Source organism: Hyperoodon ampullatus (genome assembly GCF_949752795.1).
Source record: "Hyperoodon ampullatus genome assembly, chromosome: 4".
Lineage (NCBI taxonomy): Eukaryota > Metazoa > Chordata > Mammalia > Artiodactyla > Ziphiidae > Hyperoodon > Hyperoodon ampullatus.
The window spans coordinates 30,031,034-30,055,725 of NC_136917.1; the positions used below are offsets into that span (position 1 = coordinate 30,031,034).

General features: G+C 54.5%; 2 protein-coding genes across 4 annotated transcripts; both read right to left on the minus strand.

Annotated features, from left to right (window-relative positions):
• Positions 1-342: 342 nt before the first annotated feature.
• KHSRP (KH-type splicing regulatory protein) lies at positions 343-11,823 on the minus strand (the record flags this gene model as incomplete). 3 transcript variants are annotated; one of them, XM_079703756.1, is made up of 20 exons in its annotated part: positions 343-1,200; positions 2,385-2,545; positions 2,628-2,705; positions 2,794-2,994; positions 3,080-3,168; positions 3,597-3,706; positions 3,788-3,948; positions 4,026-4,170; positions 4,266-4,366; positions 5,086-5,188; positions 5,321-5,419; positions 5,754-5,852; positions 6,033-6,207; positions 6,519-6,576; positions 7,359-7,430; positions 7,719-7,768; positions 8,702-8,741; positions 9,090-9,128; positions 9,762-9,858; positions 11,566-11,823. In XM_079703756.1, 20 exons carry the CDS (start codon positions 11,821-11,823, stop codon positions 1,192-1,194), a joined length of 2,145 nt encoding a protein of 714 aa, XP_079559882.1. In that variant the 3' UTR covers positions 343-1,191. The 3 variants fall into 3 exon arrangements, with proteins under 3 accessions (XP_079559882.1, XP_079559881.1, XP_079559880.1); XM_079703755.1 differs by having other exon boundaries at positions 343-2,545; positions 2,869-2,994; XM_079703754.1 differs by having other exon boundaries at positions 343-2,545.
• Positions 11,824-14,052: 2,229 nt separating this feature from the next.
• SLC25A41 (solute carrier family 25 member 41) lies at positions 14,053-19,185 on the minus strand (the record flags this gene model as incomplete). The annotated part of the gene is given in 11 exon segments (XM_079701973.1): positions 14,053-14,222; positions 15,245-15,392; positions 15,606-15,643; positions 15,646-15,766; positions 17,710-17,766; positions 17,770-17,817; positions 18,008-18,111; positions 18,114-18,168; positions 18,612-18,767; positions 19,001-19,101; positions 19,104-19,185. Coding segments are annotated over 11 exon segments (1,080 nt in total).
• Positions 19,186-24,692: the final 5,507 nt, after the last annotated feature.

The window sequence follows — 24,692 nt, forward strand, 5'->3', positions numbered from 1 at the left end:
GGTGGCCAGTCTTTGGGGGGGCCAACACCCCACTCTCATGGGCCAAGTTCCTCCAGCTTGTTTCCTCTGCAAACACAACTGCGGCCAGCACGCCGTTTTAGACAAAAAGCACTTTATTTAACCAAAAAAGGGGTGGGGGGCAGAGTTAGGAAAGCACAATGCGCCTGCAGAAAACTATCTTTTCTTATAATTCTGGTTAAAAAAAAAAAAAAACCAACACAACACAAAGCTTGTAATTTCCAATCACCGTCATCAGGCTTTTACAACATCTATAAAGAACAAACATCTGCTTCAAAAGTCTACGGGGAGAGAAAGAGAGAGACGGCACCCGGCAGACACGGGGAGGTTTTGTTATCATTTATTTGTGAAGTTAAAAACGAGCGATAAAAAGTAAAAACTGCCATACAATTTTTTGTTTTTGTTCTCAACTGTTTTCAGTTTCAATGTCCTCTTGAACCGATGAAACACGACAGACCAGTCCTGGGGGTGGGGGGGCGGGAGGGGTGGGCGGTGGGGGAGCTGGGCTGGGGCGGAAGGAAGAGCGAGAGGAGGAGCAGAGAGGCTGAGTGAGGGGCTGCCTGACGCGGGGCGGGGCGGGGTTCCTGCAATACCAATACCTGGTCCATGGAATGTTCCAACTCTAACTAAAAAAAAGAAATAGCAAGAGTGACTTTTTTTCCTTTTTAAAAGTTTATTTTAAAAACATGAAGAGGGCCAAGGGTGGTAGTAGGGAGTGAATGAATTGCTTTCTCCTGAAAGAGGCAGTGTCAGGAACGCTGGGGTGGGGCGGGGGGGGATGATAGAGATTTTTTAATATATATATATATAATTTTATAGGTTTTGTTTTGCTTTTTAATTTTTAATTTTTTTTTTTTTTTTTTTTTTGCAGAGATTTAGTTCTCGCTATCTTCTATGGCTGGCTCAACATGAAAGATTCCAATTTTGAAAGAAAAAAAGCATGTGAGACACACAGAATGAGCGAGAGAGCGAGAGAGCGAGAGCCGGGCACCGCCTGTGCTGCAATCTCCAAGCCACTCACAGTGAGGGCTCCCCAGGCACCCCCCCCTTGGCAGCCATCGCTCTCTCGACAAACAAACGGAAGAAAAACAAACAAAAAGCCCCCAAACAGAACAAAATGGAAAAAAAATAATAAAAGATTTTCACAGATGAAGAAGTTCACATTCATTCGATTCATTGAGCCTGCGGAGAGGGAAGAGATAGGAATTGGTCACTACGGGAGGGGAGGCGGGAGACTGGGGGACGGGGGCGAGGAGGGGGCCAGGAAGCCCCTCTCCTGAGCCTGTGGTGAGCGCAGGCCGAAGGATGTGTCTGTAGCTGTCTAGTCAGTGCTCCGGGGCTCGGCTGAAGTCAGACTGGCTCCCTGATGGAGGAGAGAGTGACACAAAGGAAGGAGAAGCAGCAGGGAGGGGGGGGGAGAGGGAGAGAGGGAGGGAGACAGAGAGAGAGGGAGACAGAGAGAGAGAGAGAGAGAGAGGGAGAGAGAGAGAGGGAGAGAGAGAGAGAGGGAGAGGGAGGGCGGGAAAGAAGCACTCAGGGCTGGGAGCGGGGGAGGGGAGGGGAGGGGAGGGGGGAGGGGCCCTGTCTTCAAGAAGGAGGGCGGGCGGCCCCGGCGCATCACAACATGACAGTCAGAGATCACGGTGTCCCCACAACACCCCTGTGAGGTAGGTTGGAAGGTGGCAGCGATCGTCATGCCCACTTCACAGACAAGACCAGGACACAAGGCGGGCACGGGAGCAGAGAGGCCGAGCCTGGGTGGAGCGGGAGGGCCCAGGCCCCTCAGCACCTCCCCACAGCCCACAGGAGGAGCCACGGGAGGAGCCACGGCCGAGCCGCACGGGGCCGCTTGCAGCACACACAGTCACTTGGACACGCGGGGAGAGATCGTGGTTTCAAAAAAAAAAAGAATCAAAAGAACAAAAACCATGAAAGTAATGCAGAGAGGGGAAAAAATATCCGTTTTCTTCCCAAGTGGCCAGATTTTGAGTGAGTGAGTTAGCAGCCAGGATGGCGACCAGCATCTGAGCGGACGGCCTGCCCCCCACCCCCAGGACTACCCACCAGTTCAACAGTTCTTCCTTTTATTTGTTTCGCGCGGTCTCCCCCAGCATCATGACAGCGTTACACAGGAACAAGCGGGCCGGCGGAGGGAGGCCTCTTCGTTTAACCTCTGGACCCAGCACACACTTCCCCCGGCGCGTGGGGACTCCCGGAGACCTCTGGCCACGCGGCCCCCGCTGCAGGCATCAAGGACACACCCCGCAGGGGAAGGGATTTCCGGCGCTACCCACTAAGGCAGGATGGACGGTAGCCGGGGGTTGGAAGGAGAAAGGAGGAGGAGGAGGGTGGCAATTCCCACTTGCCTGCTGCTGTCCCTGCTGTGTGGGTGGAGGCTGGGGGCCGCCAGGACCTGGAGTCTGTCCGTAGTAAGCGGCTTGCTGTCTGTAATATTCGGCCCAGGCGGCACTGTAGTCCGGCTGGGAGCCTGGGGGTGCTCCCGGACCCCCTCCCGTGGCCACTTGAGCTGTGGGGGGGGCAGAGGGCGGGTGAGTGTGGCCGGCACGAGGGCGAGCCCGGTCCTGCCCCCCGCGGCCCCGCCGGCTCACCCTGCTTCTTGTAGTACTCCTCCCAGGCCTTTGTGTAGTCCTGCTGCGGGGGTGCGCCGGGCTGCTGGGGCTGTTGGCCTGTGGACACAGGCTCCGAGGTCAGAGCCCAGCCTGGGGACACGGCCGCCCACCCACCCACCACGCACTGGCTGACCCGAGCACTCACCGATCTTCTTGTAGTACTCCTCCCAGGCCTTAGTGTAGTCCGACTGGCCGGCAGGTGGAGGCTGAGGGGGCTCGCCCTGGGTGGGCGGGGCCGCAGGGGCCGGTGCTGGGCCTGGCACGGGGCCTGGGGGCTGCTGGTAGTAGTGTGAGTAGTAGGCGGCCCAGGCGGCGTTGGGGTCTGCGGCGGCAGCCGCGGCTTTATCTGCGGGAGAAGGACATGTGGGCTGAGTGGTGGCCCAGAAAGCTGGCCCCCTCTCCGCCTGCCCGGGTCGGGTCCTTCCACTTACTCGGGTCGTGAGGAGCAGGCGGCTGCCACTGAGGGTAGGTATTGCCCCAGCCCTGGGGTGGGTACTGGTGAGGAGGGGGACCTCCAGCACTGCAGGACAAGAACGGGGAACACATGAGCCAGGCTGCTCCTGGGTCCCCACAGAGGATGGTTGCAGCTCGGATGGGGACCCAGAGCACCCCTTGAGTGGCGCTGCGGGTTCCTGGCCCAGGGAAGGGCATGAGATGACCGATGCAAACGCCACAGGCTGTGTTGACTCAAGGAAGTACAAGTCCCCGAGCACACCATGCACGGATCTACACGTGGGTGGAGACCAGGGGCAACACCTGTGGCATCTTTTAAGAATGTGTCTGTAAACAGGGGACTGGCTGGGATCACGTCTGGGGCCAAACGCTCAGCACTTTCACGAGGCAGGGCTGGCCATCTCAGCAGAGGAGACGGACACAGGGTCCACCAGTCTCCCTGACAGCACAGCCCCACCCCACCCCAAACCCCAGGGAGCCGGCAGGGATACTCACTGAGGGGGAGCCCCAGGTGGCCCCTGATTGAAGGGCCCGGGGTTGAAGGGTCCCATGGGGCCGGCAGGGCCTGGGCCCCCAGGGCCTGGTCCCACTGGGCAGAGGGGACCCTGGAGGAAAGAGAATCGGACAAGTCAGTGGAGGGGGAGAAGGAGCCAGGCCCAGGCTCCCAGAGCCCCTCCCCAGCCCACCTCGATCTTCTCCTCGATGAGCTGCTTGGCGTGGTCGATCTGCTGGGGCGAGCCCCGGATGATGAACAATTTGAAGTTGGGGTCCCCGTTGGGTGGCAGCTGCCGGGAGATCTCTACAAAGGCGCCTGTCTGCTGGTTTATGGCTTTCACGTTCTCGCCACCTGCGCGAGCCACAGGCCGTGAAGGGAGGGTGGGAGGAGAGCAGGGGAGGGATGGGGCCCGTGGAAGGGCTACTCACCTCGGCCGATGACCAGCCCACACTTGTGAGTGGGAATGGAGAAGGTCATCTCCCCACCGGGAGGGCCCCAGTTGCCTTGGCCTCTTCCTCGACCTCTGCCCCCTGGGGGCATGCCAGGACCCCCTGGAGGGCCCGGGGGACCACTCTGCAGGGCAGGGAGGAGATGGAGGGTTAACACAGGAACCCAGCCTGGCCCCTGTGTCCCCACCAGCCCTTCTCATCACAGCCGATGCCACCCACCCTGAGGCTCTGGAGGAGATCATTGATGATCCTCGCGGCGTGCTCACACCGGTCTGGGGGCCCCATTATGTGAGCTATCTTCTCAGGACCCGTCCCATCATCTGAGGCAGCACCCAGAGAACAAAAACGCAATTACAAGAGAAGCACAACTCCAAACCCCCGTAACACCGCCTCTTCAGGGTAGAAGCTGGGCCAGGCTAGGTGTCTGAAATATCTCAGCCTCAAAGTGCCGCTCGCCGCCCTCCACGTATTCAGGGGCCGAGAAAGGCCGGCGGGCCCACGTTGCCAGAGAAGGAAACCAACCAGCTAAGGCAGGGTGGCGGATGAGGCTTCTTTCTGCATCGGGTATACCCCAAAACTAACGGATGCACTTGACAGAACTAAGAACTGACAACAAATCTCTCAAAAGCACAGAGGAGACCCTCCTCCCCACAGACCGGCCACCAAGACACTCTCACTGTGGCTGGCAGGAGCCCAGAGCTGGGGCCATGCAAGCTAACCCAGCCCAGGGGCCCCGGCGGCTTGGTCAGGAGAGCCCTTGGGCAGGGGAGAGGAAAAAGAGAATTTGACAGGAGAGAAAAACACACTCCCCCCTTCGACTTGGAAAGCCTGCCTGTCACCCACTTTCTCACGTGGCTGTCCCGCCAGGGGGGAAGCGATGACGCATGTCCTGCTGGCCTAGGAGTAATGAGGCACTGCAGAGGCTCAACAAGCTAACCCTGATGCCAAGCTGCCCGCAGTGGACCCCAAGAGTGCTCCTCAGCGGACAGACCTGGTCAACATGTCCACGTGCCCAGCGGACGCCCGGCTGGCCCCTGACCTTGTTTAAACTGTATCCGAACACCTGCGTCATTCTGGATCTTCTTGATCATCTCTCCACTCCGGCCGATGACCACCCCCACAGAATGCCTGGGCACTGGAACCTGAGGGTGGGCGGGACGCAGGAGAGTCAGCTGGGCTCTGTCCCCAGCCTGCGGCCCTCTGCTGCCCGCTGGCCAACACCCCCCACCCCACCCACCCTGGCACTCCATCCACCTGTGGAAGCCTGCACTCACATCAATGCCCCCGCCGATCCGGGATCCATACTCATTCCGGTCCCCAAAGCCACCCTGGTCACGCTCCCGAAGGATGTCCATCACCATCTCGCAGGCTTGCTGCAAACACACGAAGCACAGCGCTCACATAAGCACCGCCACCCCACCACGTGCCCAGGAGTCACAGGCCTAAGCTAAGGACCAACGCACGTGTGCCGAGCTCATTATCCGAAGCCCTAAGAGGCAGATGTGGTGAGCACCCCCATTTTCTGGAGTTTAGGCCACCTGCTCATGTGCAAACGGCCAGGAGGCAGAGTTCAGCAGAGAACAAGTCCTGGGCTGACTTCAAAGCCAGCGCTCTTGAAAACCTCTCCACTTGCATATGAATCTCCAGCTCACCTGCCTGCCCTCTCTCTGCCCCAGAACCCCTCGCCAGCCCCCGGGGTGCGCTCACCTGTACTTTGTAAGGGTCTCCGATGATCCGGAGCGGTTTGTCCACGTTTGTGTTCTGGGATCCATCTTGGATTAAAATCATCTTCACTCCAGCCCGTTCCTTTACAGCCAAGGTTGAGAGTCAGTGCTGAGCTCTCAAAGGACTTTCTGGGGCGTGTGGGGGGCCGGGTGTGATCAAAGAGGATGAAGGACCCTGGCAAAGCAGCTGGGAGCAGTGGTGTGCAGACACACAGCCCCAGGGAGGAAACTTTCTTGGGAGGGGAGGGGCCCACTCCCTTACCTGCAGCTGCTTAATCGTCTCTCCACCTTTGCCGATGACCAGGCCGGCCTTCCCTGCAGGGATCATGATCTCCTGCACTGTGCCATTCTGGCCCCCGTTGGCATTGTCGTGGAACTGTCCTGGGGGGCCCCCACGACCCCGAGAGACGATGTCATCCAGCATCATCTTTGCTTTCCTGGGAAGGGGAAGAATGGATGTCATCACCTGAGAGAGGACTGGCCTGGCAGCTCCACCCAGGTCCCAGGGAAGGCGATTCCAACCCACATGGTCTGACAGATGACAAATGGTCCTGTCCTTGAGGCTGGGGCTATTCAGGCCCAGGTTCCCCAGATCTCAGGATTCATGGGAATCATAGTGTCAGGACAGCCCCCTGGAGAGGGCAAGGCTTGAGAAACATGGTGTGGGAGTCACCCTCAACTTCAAAGGGATCCAGAGGGCTTCTGCCCACTCTCCTCGTCACAGTGACAGGCCCAGCCAGGGACTTACTGCACAGACTCCGGGGCTCCTGTCAAGGACACGCTGCGCTCGGGTAGGCCACCGCTGTCTGGAGACAAAAGAAGACAGGGTCAATGCCTTCTTGGGTCTGCAGACACCAGGAGGACTTTCCATGGAGATGAGGAGACCTCCAGAACAATCAGTGGCTACTTCTGCCACCGTGCAGTGGCCTGACAGATCAATTTACCTCCCCAAACACTTGGGAGGCTGCTCTACACAAGGCCAAGGTCAGGAAGCTTACAATCCAGTAAGGGAGGCAAAACTTTTAGAAAAAAGATGAGATGGAAAGCAAGGCAGATTCCAGTAAGTCCCAAACCTGGGCCCTGTCCATCACCACTGATGACGAGCAGCTTCCAGTCAATGAACGGCACAGGTTAGGCAGGGCGAGCCCTCAGAAAGCCCTGCAAAGCAGGCACTTGCCAAGAAACAGGCAGAACTGGACTTGAACCCAGGGCTGACCTCAGCTCTTCTTCCTAATGAGCTCCCCTGCCTCACACATTCCCGCCTGTTTTCCACCAGGTGTTTAGCTCAGGTGGCAACATCGTCAGAACAGGGTCTGCGGTGCAGCTCCCTGTACTGGATTCCAGCCCTCCCCGCTCACCAGAAAACTGAAGAAAGTAAGAGTTGCAGCTACACCTCGAGGCGCCAGAGCCTAGCACATAAAACGTGCTCAATGAACACCAGCCCGTTTCACCTCTATCCAATCATGGCAGCCAGAGGATTATGACAGAAAGCCCAAGAGCACCCCCCACGCCCCACCCCAGCCCCCTCAGCTCAGCTCAGCTCAGCCCAGCCCAGCACCTGTTCTGGCCCAGATCTGGCTTCCCATACCTGGAGAGATCTGCACTTTGCAGCCCGAATCCTGCTGGATTTTGTTAATCTGTTCGCCTCCTCTGCCAATGACTAGGTGGAGAAAAAGAACAAAAGCAGAGATTGAGGAGGGGAGCCTGGCACTGAGAAGACTGTGTGGAGGGGGTCCCGGCCCTGCTGATGTTCGGGGGGTGAGGGTGGGGGGTGGAGCAGTCAAGTTGAGAGCTCTGCCGTCCCCCCAGCCAGAGAGGATGGGGACAGAGAGAGCATGAAATGGGCTCTTTCAGACCAGAGGTTCCCGGGCTGCCAGCGGCTCCTGGGAGACTGTCCCAGAGATGGGGAGATAACTGGCATCCCTGATCACGGCTGACCCACACTCACTTAGTCCCACCATGCCGTCTGGGACTCTGTACTCTTCTGTCATTGAAGTCCTGCAAAGAGAGACGACGAGAGTCAGCCTCAATTAGGAGCGAAGTAGGGGGGATGGAAGAGCCAGAGGGCCTCCTGGAGAAAGACCCCCAAAGCCACAGGCCCTGCCTTCTATGACATGGGGACCAAGCCCCCACAGGCCCAAGCAGAGTCTGACAATGGCTCGGGGGCTCCCTCGGCCCACAGAAGATCACCCAACCTCTCAGGGCCTCGGTTTCCCATTCTGAGCCACAAGAGGCTTGGTCTGGGGTGGTGTGAACCCTTGGACCAGTGCTGCTCCACCGACTCAAGGCAAGAAGGAGAACTTGGGACACTTTCACAGAAATCTGATGGTATCATCTGATGTCTATAGATTTTAATTAAAAAAAAAAAAGTGGCTTTGTATCTTTTTCATTTCATCCTCCTAATAAATTGTTTTTACTGCATTTCACAAAACTTTAGCCAATTGAAAAAAAAAAAGAACAACAGGGTCCCTTACAAAGAATTCTACATCAGATTCGCTGAGGTCATTCTGGGACAAAAAGGTAAGAAAGACCCTCCTCCCACCCCAACCCCCTGGCTCCTCCAGCTCTCAGGGAACAAGAATCTACGGAAGACAGACGAGAAGGCCAAGGTCAGTCCCCAGCCTTTTCTAGAAGGAGGGATAGCTGTGCTTCTGATTGTCCCCACTCCAAACAAAAGAAGCAAGAGGGTGCAGAGATGCCCCTTCCTCATTACAGCTAACAGCCACAGCCCTGTGCTCTCTACAGCCCCAGAGACAGTAAGTACAAGGGACAAATGAAGCTCCTTCTGCTTTTCATTCCTTTCCCTGGTTGGCCAGCAAGGGAGACAAAGCCCTAAATGATGTGGCCTCAGACAGAGCCCTCCCTCAAGTCAGTACAAAAGGCCAGAGATAGCGAGGAAAGAAATGACATGTTCTCCAAATCACAACTTACCTGGGGGGGGGATGGATGGGTCCGAGCTGAGAACTGATGGCTGCAGAGAGAAAATCCAAAGGAAAGATTGGCCTGGCTCCTCTCTGGGACCCCGAACACTGCCGGCCCCAGGCATTCCTGCCTGCACGAGCGGCAACTAGCACTTATCACAGTGCTTCTGAGCCTTCCCGAGTGAAAGCAATGGAGCCCGCCTCACAACCACACACGCTCTGAGGTTTCTGCCTCAATTCCCAGGCTCTGGGTTCTCTAAAGCTCATGGACCCCAGAGGAACACCCAGAGGCTCCATGAAGGAGAGGTGTTGTCTGCTCAGTACTTCCAGCTCCCCACTGCTAGAAACCTCCTAAGATCCTGAAGCTGCCCTCTGCCTGTGTCACCCAGTGGACTTACAGTCTCCCTGGGAAGCCAGTTTCTTGCTCTCCGGTTGGTCTGTGAAAAGAAGAGGATGTCAGATGCAGCACCCACCCACCCACCCACAGCTGCCTCAAATCTGATGCTGGTGCCGCATGTCCTGGCAGACAATCGTCCTGTCCCCCAGCCCCCACGTCAGAGCCAGGACAGGGGAGTAGCAGAGATCAACCCCTGAGGGGGGCCAGACTTCATCAATCCCCCGCACTGGCACTCAGCGATAAGAAGCCCTTTGCAACAGGGGGAAAATTACGGTGGCACCCGAGTCCTTCCAGCTTAGGACCAAACCTGCCTTGGGGAAGTCAGGCTGATCACTGAGTTGATACTCTGGGTTGCTCTGGATCACACTGCATGCCCCGGGGCCAGCCACACTGCACTGATGTGGGGCCTCGAGAGAACTGCCAACACTTCCCCAGCTTGGCAGGAGGGGAGGAACAGTCTTGAGAACTTACAACTTGGACCTGGTCACAATCAATCTGCCCTCCACTCAGCCACCTGATACCTCAGGATAGCAGCCCGAACAAAAAGAGACAACAAAGCTGGGATCGCTGAGGTTTTAAAAGACCAAAATGGCAGTGGGCTCCCCCCACTCTGAACCACATTCAAACAAAGGCACCTCACTCTCTCCCCACTGCCCCTCCAGCAAGTAGTTACCTCCATCTTCTAACTGCCTCTTTTGGCCTCCAAAACCAAAATCAGGAGTGCTGTTATTCACTGTTGTAGCGGCATCACCTCCAATTTTGGCTGCGATCTAGAAATAAAGTTGTAAGCAGAGAAAAATTACCACCCAAAACCTCCCTCCATGGTGCTTAGATCAACTTCTCTGGTTCATTAAACCCAACAGGTCTTCCTCTCTGGCCTGGGAGTGGCTTCCCCCAGATTTGGGTAAGAGCCTGTGGGTTAAGACCTTCTAGAAAAAGTTTTTAACCAAGGCCTCAGAGTTCAAGAGTTATTCAGGAATTTCAAAACTCCTTTTTCTCTATGAGATTTGTGCCTAAATTGTTCGTGGCCAGAGTGTAATCCACACTGACTTGTTCTAGGGGTGAAAGGAACAGAAGTTCAGGTGCCATGGAAGGTCCTCAGGGCCCCTCCTCCAGGGAGAACTTTCAGGCATTCACTTGTCCAAGCTCCTGGTCCTCTGGGATGCTGAAGAGCACAATTTTCCTTTATCTCCTTCACCCTCAAAATCTTTGCATTTGTTCAACAAACCTTAGGAAAGTTTTTGCTTCAAGGAATCTGAAACCCTCATTTTGACCAAAACAGAAGACCTTTCTCAGAACACATGTTACCTTTTAGACACACGAACAGCAACGTCAAATAAACTCCAACCCAACAAATTTAAGACCAGAGTCTGCTGGTAGAATCATTACAAGTTTTCCAAAGAAACACAGCCATGAGCTGAGAATCTATCTTTTTACCTCTAATACTTTTTTTTTTTTTTAAACACTTGGAGCCAAAGCTCTTGGGATGCCTAGATGGGGCCTTATCCCACCCCAAATGACAGCACCAACTCCCCTTGTTATAGTTGCTTCTCAGTCAAGACCGTTGGGGACAACCAGATCAAATGCAGCTTAGAACCTTATCCCACCCCAGGGGTGAAAGCCACAGACTACGCTGGGAGGAGAAGAGGGCATTCCCCTATCGGGACCTCCCACTGTGTCCTGGAGGTTTTGGGACAATCCTGAGTGAGAAAGCACTCAATGGCCTGAGCCGGGTCAGCTTCCTTTTGAAAGGGCAACAAAGTCCTCACTTTCTATGGGCCTCCTCCCCTCAGACCATGGGGAGGCCGAGAATGGAGCCGGGGAGGTCACACACCAGCATGTGACACCTCCATGTAGTCATCATGCCCCAAAACACAGTGGTGGGACCCTTCCCTTCTCTCCCCAAAAGAGACAGACCACGCTTTCAAGTCACAAGAAACATCAAAAAGAGCCAGTCCCTAGGCCCACCCTCCCCATTTCAACTAAGTGCTTGGCCACTGCCTGGCAGCCAAAGGGTCCCCTTTCCACTTTCCAGGCTCAAGAGGACTTTCCTGCCCCCCCCCCCCCACGAAGTTCCCCCTTCCTGCGGAGCACGCAGAAATGGGACCGGGTTGGGGGCAAACAGTGCTCTTTGCCCTGATGGGGAGGTGGGGGCACACAAGACCTCCCTGGGAAGGCGAGCCCCCTGCTTCCAGGAGTGGAGGACGTCCTAACGGGGGAGGGAAGTGAGTCCCCGCGCTCCAGGTACCCTGCACACCCAGGGGCCGCTCTTGGGTGAACCCCAGACGACCCTTCCCCCTGCAGGGGGTCACCCCCGGGGGGGGGCCCACTCCAGGTATCTGGGGAGGCCCAGGCCCCCGCCCCCCGCCCCACGTGACCCCGCGGCGGCCCCGCCCCCCCCGCGACCCCGCGCGCGCACGTGACCCCGCCCCCTCCCCCCCGCGCGCGCGCGCCCCTCAGGCCCGCGGCCTCCTCACCTGGCGGGCCCGCTGCACTGCGTCTGCGAAGGCGTCCTTGCGGATTCCCGGGCCACCCCCGCCGGGCGGCTGCGAGGGACCCCCGGCTGACCCTCCGCCCGGGCCGCCGCCGCCTGGACCGCCGCCGCCCCGGTCCCCCGCGCCCGGCGGGCCCGGCGGCGGGCCTCCCCCGGCACCCCCGGCTCCTCCGGAGCCCCCGCCCCCGCCGGCGGGTGGCGGCGGCCCGGGCGGGGGTCCTCCCGTGCTGTAGTCCGACATGGCGCGGCGGGGCCGGGCCTGGCGCGGAGGCTGAAGCTGAGGAGGCGGCGGCGGCAGCAGCGGCTCAACGCGGGAACAAGGCCTCGCTCCACACGGCCGCGGAGCACTCTGGGAACCCAGCGGCTGGAAAGACGACGAGGGGGGAGAGGGACGCCCCCTCCCGACGCCGGCTTGACGGACGGCGCGGCCGGGCCAATGGAAGGCGGCTGCTGCTCCCGGGACCCCCAATCACGGGCTCTGGAGGCGAGCGGCCAATTGGAGTGCCGCGAGGGGCAGTGGGCGGGAGGCGCCTCGAGATCGACAGCTTTCCGAGGCAGTGGGCTGTGGGCTGCCGGCGCTGGGAGGGCAAATCGAGGAGATCCGAGAAGACCCGAGGCCCAATGAAGCGGGAGTTCCAGAATCGGTGGGCGGCTTCAAAACCGGATTGATGGCTCCGAAGAGTCAAGTGGACAGGAAGGGATCTGGCGAAAGGCTTCTTTGAACGGCTGGGCGGGCGTCCGGCGAGATAGTCGTCTACGCAAGCCAATGAGTACACATGGAAGGAGGTTTTTATAGAGATTGGCAATCAACGTATCCAGTCTCTGACGAGATCTGTGTGATGCGCTTGCGTTTGGACTGAATTACTTTCGGTCTTAACCAGAATCCTTTTCTAGTCCTGTCTTCCAAGCCAATGGTTGAGTGGTGGGGGCGGGCGTAAGGTGACTGACACCTCTCCGGACAAATGGCAATGAAGGAAATAAAGGTGCTTCGTTTTGGTGGGAGCCAGTGGAAGCGCAGCTGCATTGGGGCGGAGCCGGCCACCAGAGGGCGGGAGGGGATTAGCCGTAGCTGGAGTGAATGGCAGCCGACGTGGGCATTGGCGACCGGCTGCCGGAATTCAGGCCTGACGTCTGGGTTAGCGCCCCAGGAACCTGGCTGGGTAGGCCATGCACGTGGCCTGCTTGAGGCCTTGGAGACGGGTGCTTCCGGGGGTGGGGTGGCCCCAAAGCAAGAGGAAACCGAGGGATCCTCTGTACCCCCTCTCCTCTCTCCACCCAGGGATCTAGAGCCCCCACTTCTCTTCCAGCACTCACGGAACCAGCTCTCCTCCCGAACTCAAGGGTCTAGGGCCTTTGGTTTCCTCCCAGGACCGAGGGATCCCAGACTCTAATTCCACACCCCACACCCGCTTCACACAAGATCTTTGGAATCCGAGCTCCAAGCTCTGATCCTAGGCCCTCAATTTCTCTCCTAGACCTAGGCGTCTTCCAGGCTTCCAATTCCCATTCAGGACTGAGGGGCCCAAGGTACCCATCCCCGCTCCAGGACCCAGGGATCCAGATACCCAGCTCCTTCTTAGACCCAGGGTATTCCAGGTTCCCAGCTTACCCACTGGACTCAGGTATTCCGGGTCCCAGCTCTTATCCTAGACCCAGGATTCCAGGTCCCTAGCTCACTAGCTGGAACCAAGGATTCCAGGTCCCTAGCTTTCTTGCTGGACCCAGGGAGTCCTAGTTCTGTCCTAGACCCGGAGATTCCAGATAAGCAGCTCCTCTCTTGGACCCAGGTGTAACAGATCCCCAGTTGCCCTCCTGGACCCACGTATCCCAGACACGTCCAGCAGAGACCATCACTTTATTCCTGGTTGTCTCCACATTCACCCTTTTGCCCTGGAACAAGGACAAGTCACAGCGAGTCAGACTGGAGTCCGAACTAGTCCCAGGCTGCACCCTGGGGAGGAGGCTCCAGGAATTTTTTTTTAAGTTATTTATTTAATTTTTTATTATTTTTGGCTGCGTCGGGTCTTTGTTGCTGCACACAGGCTTTCTCTAGTTGCGGCGGGTGGGGGCTACTCTTCATTATGGTGCACGGGCTTCTCATTGCGGTAGCTTCTCGTTGCAGAGCATGGGCTTTAGGCACGCGGGCTTCAGTAGTTGTGGCACACGGGCTCAGTAGTTGTGGTTCGCGGGTTCTAGAGCACAGGCTCAGTAGTTGTGGCACATGGGCTTAGTTGCTCCGTGGCATGTGGGATCTTCCTGGACCAGGGATTGAACCCATGTCCCCTGCACTGGCAGGTGGATTCTTAAACTCTGAGCCACCAGGTAAGTCCCTCCAGGAATCTTCTGACCCAGGCCCCCAGCCTGCTTCTGACAAAAACCACCTTGGGTCCCAAGCCTGGAGGGTTCTTTGGGGCCAGGGGACACTGGATCCTCCTGTCCATTTCTGCCCAGGGTATGCCTAGTTCACTGCTTATACGCCCAGGGTCTTCATGGCTTCGTACACCACGTAGCTGATGCCACCTGCTGGCAACACCTTCAGTAACGTGGGGGTCATGCCTCGGTACAGCCCTGGGCAGCCCTGCTGGGCCAGGATCCGCCGGAAGACTCCACGCATGGTGAGGTTCGAACCCTCCACGGTGTCTGCGGGGACAGAGGCAAGCTCAGAGCCTGAGCCAGAGATGACTGGGCATCCTGGAGCGGGGCGCGGGCTGGAAAGTTGGGGGGTGGGCAGTGAAGCCAGGAGCAGGGGGTCTGGGTGTCAGTTGGAAAGAAGTTTGGAAGACTTTTAGAGGAAATTGGTCAGTTTGGGGAGAGTGAGGGGCAGGAATTTTCAGGATTGTTGTAGAGAACATCTTAGAAAACATTCCAATTTCTAAGATCTGCTAGAGATTTGGGGATTGTGCTAAGGGGTAGTTTGGGGACATTTTCAAGATCAGGGAGGAGGGCTAAGGACCTGTTTGGATGTTTGAGGATTTGTTTAAGGGTTTGAGAGCCCCTTTAGGGGGTGGTCACATTTGGGGAGTTCCCAGGATAGTGCAGCAGGTGGTTATGAGTTTGGGGATGTCTTAGAGTCAGATATGGCAAATTTAGAAACGGTTTGGCTTATGGAGTCAGTTGAGGGCTGGGTCCGATGTGGAGAAGTTGGGAGGTCATTTGGGGAGTATATGTCTTGAGGTCAGTATGGGGGCCTGAGTCACATTCAAGGAGGTTTGTGGGAGTCATTTGGGAGCTGGATGTTCGTTTTTTTTTTTTTTTTTTGCGATACACGGGCCTCTCACTGTTTTGGCCTCTCCCACCGCGGAGCACAGGCTCCAGACGCGCAGGCTCAGCGGCCATGGCTCACGGGCCCAGCCTCTCCGCGGCATGTCGGATCTTCCCGGACCGGGGCACGAACCCGTGTCCCCTGCATCGGCAGGCGGACTTCCAACCACTGTGCCACCAGGGAAGCCCTGGATGTTTGTTTTAGTGATGTGCAGGGTTAATTGAAGGGCTGGGATCAGATTTCGGGGTGAGTGTAAGTTTTGGTGGGTTCAGGGGTCAGCAGAGGTGGCCAGGATCAGATATGGAGAGTTTAGGAGTCAGTTTGGGGGGGATGAGAAAGTTCAGAGAGCAGAGGCAAGGTGGGGAGGGGCATGCGAGGTCGCCTCTAGGGCCAGGCTGACCTTGGGCTTGCATCCTGATGCGCACCGAAGTCAGTGGGTAACTGGCCATCTGGCCACAGGTTGTGGACAATGTCACGGACGACAGACTGACCAGGCCACTGGGGTCCTCCATGTCCCTGCCTGACTTCAGCCAGAGGCACCTGAGCATCTACAAGAGAAAAAGGACAGGAGAGGGACTTCCCTGGTGGGCCAGTGGTTAGGACCCCATACTTCCACTGCAGGGGCACGGGTTCGATCCCTGGTCGGGGAACTAAGGTCCCACATGCCACGTGGCCAAAAAAAAGAAAAAAAGGCCAGGAGGAAGCTCTCTACAGGCCTGGGTTCACGCCGCCCCTGACACCTGCCTCTGCTGGACCCACACCTCGTAGACAGCCAGGTTGGTGCAGGCGTAAGGAATGTGCCAAGCATCAGGTAGCCACGGTAAAGGACGCGGGTGCCCTCCTGCGCCGTGATATGCCTGGCGCAGTCCAGCAGCCCCTTGTACTGGCCAGTCCGGCACAGGGTCAGCCGTGTCTTCAGCACCTGGGGAGGATGAGGAGTGAGGTGGCTTGTTTGATCTAATCCTCTCAGTGACCCCCAACCATGGCCACTCTCCCCATCTACACAGGAGGAAACTGCTCAGGAACGCACACAGCTGAGTTTCAAACTCGGATGCCTCGGCCTATATGTGCTCTCAGCCCAAGAGGGTGAGAGAGGGACTTCCCTGGCGGTCCAGTGGTTAAGCTTCCACACTTCCACTGCAGGGGACGCGGGTTCGATCCCTGGTCGGGGAACTAAGATCCTGCAGGCTGCGTGGCGTGGCCAAAAAATTTAAAAAAAAAAAAAAAAAAAAGGATGAAGGAAGAGATGTGAGCTGGGTGGGGTCTGCCGCAGCTCTGCCCTAACACCAGCCAGATGTACTGCCATCCGTGCAAGTGTGGACCCCAGGTAGCCAGATCTGCCAATTTTCTGAAAGAAGCCAGTTACTGTAGTTTTTATGAAATGCCCCAATATCAAAATATTGGCAGCTCTACAGATGTGCAAAAGACAGCACACCAAATGTGGTAGGCAAAATTCTAAGGTGGTCCCCAAGATTTCCATCCCCCTGATAGCATGATCTATTTAATACCCTCCCTCCTGCCCTTGAGCTACTGAATGCCTAGAGACCTGTGAATGTGATGGGCTGTCACTCCCCTCGGTCAGGTTACATGATGTGACAAAGCTGAAGGGATTTTGCAGATGTAATAAAGCCCCTAACCACCCTGACCCAATCAGGAGAGCCCTTTAAAAGAGAGTCTATTGCCAGAGACAGAAGGCGTCAGAGAGATTGGAAGCATCAGAAACACTCGGGTTGTTTCTTTTCTTTTTTTTTATGCCGTGCCACAGCTTGCAGGATCTTAGTTCCAGGGATCGAACCCGGCCCTCGGCAGTGGAAGTGCAGAGTTCTAACCACTGGACCATCAGGGAATTCCCTCAGGTTGGTCTCAAACATACAAACTGTTATGGAGAGGATCACATGGCAGGAAACAGTGGGTGGCTTCCAGGAGCTGAGGACCTCGGTCCTACAATCATAAGAAAATGAATCCTGCCAACAACCAGGGAGTTTCACAGAGGACTGCAAGCCTCAGATGGGTTCATTGGTAGCCCAATTGACACCTTGATTTCCACCTGATCAAACCCTGAGCAGAGGATCCGACTAGCCAGTGCCCAGACGTGACCCACAGAAACAATGAGATAATAAATCTGTATCTTTTTAAGCTACTGAGTGCAGTAATTTGTTATGCAACAATCAAAAACAGAAACACTTCACAGATGCAAACTACTCTATACAGAATGGATAAACAGTAAGGTCCTGCTGTATATAGCACAGGGCACTATTCAGTGTCCTGTGATAAACCATAATGGAAAAGAATATATATATAAAAAAGAATGGGGACTTCCCTGGTGGTGCAGTGGTTAAGAATCCGCCTGCCAATGCAGGGGACACGGGTTCGATCCCTGGTCCAGGAAGATCCCACATGCTGTGGAGCAACTAACCCCGTGCACCACAACTACTGAGCCTGCACACCACAACTACTGAAGCCCTCATGCCTAGATCCCATGCTCCGTAACAAGAGAAGCCACCGCAATGAGAAGCCCGTGCACCGCAACCAAGAGTAGCCCCCTCTCGCCACAACTAGAGAAAGCCCATGCTCAGCAATGAAGATCCAAAGCAGCCAAAAAAAAAAAAAAAAAAAACCAGACAAGGGCAAGAATTATGTGGAGAAAACTTTAAAAGACCATTAAAGGGCAAAAAAAGAGACTTGAACAAATGGAAATGTTCTTGGATATGTAGAACCGATATCATATGGATGGCAATAATCTCTAAACTCAACTATGAATTGAACATCATCCCAGTAAAAAAACAAACACAAGTAGGTGATTTCGTATTCTGAACGAGGTGCATTGCTCAATTGCAATTGCTCAAACCCCCTCCCAGGCATTCCATCCATGGGGTTGATGAGCGCCTGGGAAGTGGCCACAGCCAGGGAGCTGGCAAGGAGTCATTCCTGAAAGGGTGGGGACTCATGCACTCCGCAGAAGTAATTCTTACACTGGGACAGGAGAGAGGAAAGTGAGAGAATAACTAACCTTCCTTCCTTCCTGAAACTCATCCAGGGGAAGAGGTCTGGGACCCAGAGGATGAACATATGTCTTGGATAAGGATCTGGGCTTTGGGGGTCGTGGGTGCAGGAGAGGTGAGGGCTTGAGGGTGGGGCTGGGAAAAGCAGACCATCCCCCCACCTGTTCAAAGACAGAGAACTTGATGGCGTACTCCGGGGCGATCTTGAGCACGTTGATACCATTGCCCTGCCATAGCAAGCAGACACCGCCCCCCCCAGCTCCTAGACCGGGCTCCGTATACCTCCCAGCGAATTCATGAAATTTGTCTTGGAGGAGTGGACCTGGAGATATGGAGGCCCCTGGCCCTCTGAGGAGCCCTCCATCCCATCTCCATCCCCATCCCAGCCTGGAGCTCAACCTCTCCTGTCTCCAGCTGCCCAACTCCAGACCTACCCCCTCCCATCCCCATTCCTTCTTCAGTGCCTTCCTTCACTAGTCGTAGAATTCTCTAAAACGACCCAAACCCAAACCCAACACCTACTCCCATTCCCATCTCATCCGTCCTCTTCTCTCCAGTCCTATTTTGTCTTCAAAGACCCCATCCCCAGTTCTCTGATCCCCACCCCATCCTTGTCCCTGGTACCATCCTCTCAACTCCAACCCTTGTCCCCACCCCACCCTCGTACCTTTTTCCGGTTACACCCTCACCCCCATCCTGAACTCCATCAGCTCCACTTCCGCCCATCCCCATCCCAGCAGCTCCAGCGCCATGTTCCCCATACACCTGCATGTACACCTTGGCACAGTCCAGAGGGGCCGTGCCCGTGTGAGACACCGCCCCGGCCATGGCTCCCGAGAGGAGAAACTTCCACAAGGCTCCCTCATTATCTACCTCCACGATAGCCACAGGGACCACCAGCTGCTGTCCAGTGTCCAGCATCTGCAGGACAGACCCGGCTCTCATCCCCCACTCAGCCAGGCTGGAGCTCCTTCCCCAGACACATCTCCAGAACCTCCTCCCAGTCCAAGGCCTACCCGGTCCCCACTGCTTCAAGGTGGTATTCCATCCAGGTCTGCTGGGAGAGGAGCGGGCCATGCAGGGGGGTGGGCAGCGTAGCCTTCTCCCCCTGCAGTCCTGGCTGGAGGTGCTGGGAGGCCCACGGTGCCCAAACTCCGCTGCTGTGTTGGGAGATGCTCCAGTTTGCTTTCAGGCACATGCCCAAACACGTACCCATATCCATGGGTGCAGCCCAGGTTCAAGGAGGGGGGTGGGTTTTGGTGAGTAAGGACTTGACCCTCTTAAACAGGGTCTGGACCCTTGAGCAAGGCTTCTGACCTTCCTCAGGTTGGGCTCCCATGGCAGCTGGAGGGTCAGGACACTTAGGTTCAAATCCCTGGTGAGAAGTTTGCCCATCCAGCAACTATGTGGGAGGGGTGCCTTGTCAATTTGGGTCCCAGGGGATTATGAGGTCCCAGAGGCCCTTGTGAGCTCACTGCATATGAGACGAGTGAGTGTCTCCCCGACGACCAAAGGTCCACATCCCAATCCCTCTAAACATGTGAACGGGGCTTCCCTGGTGGCGCAGTGGTTGAGAGTCCACCTGCCGATGCAGGGGACACGGGTTCGTGCCCCGGTCCGGGAAGATCCCACATGCCGCGGAGCGGCTGGGCCCGTGAGCCATGGCCGCTGAGCCTGCACGTCCGGAGCCTGTGCTCCGCAACGGGAGAGGCCACAACGATGAGAGGCCCACGTACTGCAAAACAAAACAAAACAACAACAACAAAAAAAAACCCTGCCTGATAAACATGTGAACGTGTTACGTTACATGGCAAGGGGGAGGGGGTGGATTAAATTTGTAGAATTCAGGTTCCTAATCAGCTGATGGGGAGATGGAAAGATTGTTCTGGATTAACCACAGGGGCTCAATGTAATCTCACGAGTCCTTCAACAGGGAAGAGGGAGGCAGAACCATCAGTGTTAGAGGGACTGGTTGTGAGAAAGATTCCACTGGCCACTGCTGGCTTTGAGGATGGAGGAGGGGGCCACGAGCCATGGAATGCAGGTGTAGAGGCTGGAAAAGGCCAGTTAGCAGATTCTCCCCTGGAGCTTCCAGAAGGAGCCAGCCCTGCTGACAGCTAGATTGTAGCCCAGTGAGATCCGTGTCAGGCTTCTGACCTCCACAATAATATTTTAAGCCACCAAGTTTGTGGTCCTTTGTTACAGCAGCCATAGGAAACTAACACACTATGTTTCGTTGTCATGGCAAGAGGAGGTGGAAGTGGGGGAGAATGGGAAGGCTCTGGAGCTCTGGGAGAGAGAGACACAGTTAGTCCCGGAAGTAAGACAGGCATAGGTTTGGAGTCAGATGGACCTGAGTTTGAATCCCATCTCAGACACTTCTTGCTGTGTGACCTTGGGGTACCTGCTTTTTTTTTTTTTTTTTTAAAGAATCATCTTTTTTTTTTTTCTATGTTTGGCTGCGTTGGGTCTTTGTTGCTGCGCGCAGACTTTCTCTAGTTGCAGGGAGTGGGGGCTACTCTTCGTTGCGGTGTGCGGGCTTCTTATTGCGGCGGCTTCTCTTGTTGCGGAGCACGGGCTCTAGGGCACGTAGGCTTCAGTAGTTGTGGCGCACGGGCTTAGTTGCTCCGTGGCATGTGGGATCCTCCCGGCCCAGAGCTCGAACCCATGTCCCCCGCATTGGCAGGCGGATTCTTAACCACTGCGCCACGAGGGAAGTCCCGGGGTACCTGCTTTACTTCTTTGAGGTTCAGTTTCCCCAGCTGGAAATTGGAAGTAATGAGTAACTCTACCAAATAGCGTTGTCATAGGATCCAATGAGAGTCTTTGTTGGGAGCGTCTCCATCCTCAAAGTTGTTTGATCAAAACCCTTGATGTCATCCTTGATTCCTCCCTTTCTCTCTTACACACAGTCTGTCACTAAATCCTGTGGGCTTAACCTTCAAAGTATATCCAGAATTTGGCTGCTTCTTACCATGTACGTGGCCACCACCCTGGTCCAGCCCCATCATCGCTCACATGGACCAGTGCAGTGGCCATCACCCCAGTTCCCCCAGCTCCTGCCCTCGCCCTTCACAGTCTGTCCTCCTCTCAGCAGCCATCAGAGGGCGCCTGTGAGCACCTGAGTCAGGTCCCGCCCTTCTCTGCCCACGGCCCTGTAGGCTCCACCTCCCGTGGGTAAAAGCCCCAGTTCTCCCCTTGGTCCACAAGGCCCTGCAGGACCTGCCCTGTCCTCTCTCTGCCCTCACCTCCTCCCTCTCTCCCCATCACTCACGCTGGCCTCATGGGCCTCCTTGTTCCTCCAACACACCCAGGCATGGTACTACTCCAGGACCTTTACACTGGCTGTTTCCTGTGTCTTGCATGCTGTTTCCCTAGACATCCCCATGGCTCCTTTTTTTTTTTCTTTTTTCTTTTTGGCCATGCTGTGTGGATTGCGGGATCCTAGTTCCCCAACAAGGGATGGAACCCAGGCCACGGCAGTGAAAGCACCAAGTCCTAACCACTGGACCACCAGGGAATTACCAAATCTTTTTTTTTAAACCATCTTTAAATCTTTATTCAAGCATCACCTTCTCCCTGATGCCTTCTCTGACCACCCTAGTTAAAATTTAAACTCAGCCCTGCAGTATTTCTCATCCCCGTTCCCTCCTTTGTTTTTCTCCATAACACTTTTACTATCTACACTGCTACATATTCACTCGTGTTACTTCTTCTTCATCTCTCCCCACTGGAATATAGGGTCTATGAGAGCAGAGATCTTTGTTTGTTTCATTCACTTCTATATCCCATGTCCAGAACTGGGTCTGGCATAAAGTAAGTGTTCAACACATATATACATTAAGGGGGGCTTAGCACAGAGTGAGGGTACATAGTACTTGCTTAATAAATGTAAGTTCTTTTCTCTTTAAAGATGTCAGTGGACATCTTTAAAGTGTGGGTGGGGAAACTGAGGCTTAGAAAGGGGAAAGCAGCCTGTCTGATGTCGCATTGCATGTCAGCAGAGCCTCCTAAATCCCAAACACAGTGTAACGGTTTAAAAGAATGTGGCAACTAACAGCAACTAACATAATGTTTGGGTCAATTACACTGCAAAAACAAACAAATGCATAGAAAAAGAGATCAGATTCCTGGTTACCAGAGGCAGGGAGTGGGAAGAGTGGGAATTGGATGAATGTGGTCAAAAGGTACAAACTTCCGGCTTCCCTGGTGGTACAGTGGTTGAGGGTCCGCCTGCTGATGCAGGGGACACGGGTTCGTGCCCCGGTCTGGGAGGATCCTGCATGCTGCGGGGCGGCTGGGCCCGTGGGCCAGGGCCACTGAGCCTGCGCGTCCAGAGCCTGTGCTCAGCGGCGGGAGAGGCCACAGCAGTGAGAGGCCCGCGTACAGCAAAAAAAAAAAAAAAAAAAGGTACAAACTTCCAATTATAAGATAAATAAGTAGGAAGGATGTAATGTACACATGATAAATATAGTTACACAGCTGTATGCTATATATGAAAGAGAGTAAATCCTGAGTTCTCAAGAAACATTTTTTTCTATTTCATTTTTAATGAGATAATTTTTAGTATAAGATGATGGATATTCACTAAACTTACTGTGATAATCACTTCATTATGCATGTAAATCAAATCATTATGTTGTACACCTTAAACTTTTACAGTACTGTATGTCAATTATATCTCAACAAAACTGGAAGAAAAAAAAGAATGTGGACAAGAAAATGAATGTTAACAGGCACAATTAAATAAAATGAAGTGGTAATACTCAATGCTGGCATAGCTGCATTAAAACTGGTAATGCTAATTCCTTGTTGGTGGCTGTGTATATTGCATACAATTTTTCCAGTGACATGACCCTGAGATAGTCATATCCTTTGACCCAGAAATCCCACTTCTGGGCATTGATCATTAATTCAAAGGAAGTAAAAATACAAAATAGTTAGCAAGGCTTGATCCCTTATCTGGTTGTGTGAAAAATCATATCTATATATGTGTATATGTATCAGTTAGCTACTGCTGCATAACAAATCACGCCCCCTCCCCAAACATAGCAGCTTAAAACACGAACAAGATGGTAGCTTCAATGTCTTTTATAACCTAATTTTGGAAGTAATATACCATCACTTCTGCTGTATTCCCTTGGTCATACAGACCTGCCTTGGTACAATGACAGAGGAAATTACACAAGAATGTGAACACAAGAGTCAAAGATCATAGGGGGACATCTTAGAGAATGACTCTCACAGTCCACATAGGAAAAAGTTTGATCACGTGAAGACAGGCAGAAATTGGAGTGATGGGTCCACCAAGGGGTGTGGGCAGCCACCAGAAGCAAGGAACAGGCACGGACAGATCCTTGCCTGGAGTCTTCAGAGGGAAAATGGCCCTGCCAACACCTTGGTTTTTTACTTCAACCCCCCATAACTGTTAGGGAATAAATTTCTGTTGTCTTTTATTTATGATAGCCAAAAGGTGGAAACAACCCCAGTGTCCATCAACGGATGAACGGATAAACAAAATACGGTCCCTCCATAAAATAGAATATTATTCAGCCTTAAAAATGAAGGAGATTCTGACACCTGCTACAACATGGAGGAAACTTGGGGACGTGATGCTCAGTGAAATAAACCAGACACAAAAGGGCAAATACTGCATGATTCCAGTTCTAAGAGGTCCCTTGAGGAGTCACATCCATAGTGACAGCAGGTAGATGGTGGGGGCCAGGGGCTGGGGGAGGGGATGGGGAGTCAGTGTTTAATGGGGCAGAGTTTCAGTTTGGGGAGATGAGAAAGTCCTGGAGGTGGATGGTGGGGATGGTTGCACGACAATGTGAATCGACTTAATGCCACAAAACTGTACACTTAAAATTGGTTAAAATGGTAAATCTTATGTAACGTGTATTTTACCACAATAGAAAAATATTTTTAAAAATTTTGTTGTTTTAAGCGCCTCGTTTGTGGTAAATTTTTAAGCAGCCCAAGGTAAAGGACACACTTGTGTAATTACAAAAAATACAGGAAAAATTAGGAGTGCTCTTGAACGTGGACCTTCCCTCACACCCACTTTACAGATGTGGAAACTGAGGCTCACGGAGTCATTTCCTGGTCTCGCGCAACAATGTATGATGGAAGTCGGCCCATGTCCCTTCCCTGTGGGTGGTATGAGGTGGTCCTACATCCACCCACCCCCTTTCAGTAAAAACCACAATGAAAGAGCTTAGAAAATGTATTCCTTTGTTCTTTTCCTTTGAAATAACACACACAGGCAGGGAGGTGGGGAGTGGTGTAGGTGGGGGAGGTGGAAGCATTGGGGGGGGTCGTCCCATCCCCCCCAAATCCCAGTTCTTCTTTTACAGTCCTTTAATGGGGTTCCCCAAGGACTTGGAAGGAATGGAGAGAGGGGTCCCCCAATAAGCCTAAGCTCAGAATCCAAATATAAAGTGCAGAATATAGAGGGTGGGGGTACTGGGAATTAGGGCGGATGGGATGTCTGCTCCTCTCTGGTAGAAAAATAGACCTGGAATGAATTTGGGGGACTGGGGAGTTTGGGGTTTGTTTTGCATCCTTGGATGCTTGGGTTTGGGGAAGCTGCTTCTGGGTTCCAACTCTGAAGACTGGGGAGGGGCTGGCAGTGTTGGGGGATGTGTGCGGTCCCCTTAATGTGTCCCCAGCCTTGGATTGCCTCCTTGCCAGCCCCTAAGAAAGAGCGACTGGATCCTCCAGAGGGACCCAGGCTCTGGGGGTTGTTATCAGCCTAGACAGTGGGAAAGGGGTATGAGCCATGGCCTTGCTGGGGGAGTATTTGAGAGGGAAGTTTCCCTGCAGTCCACGCTTTGCTGGGGAGGT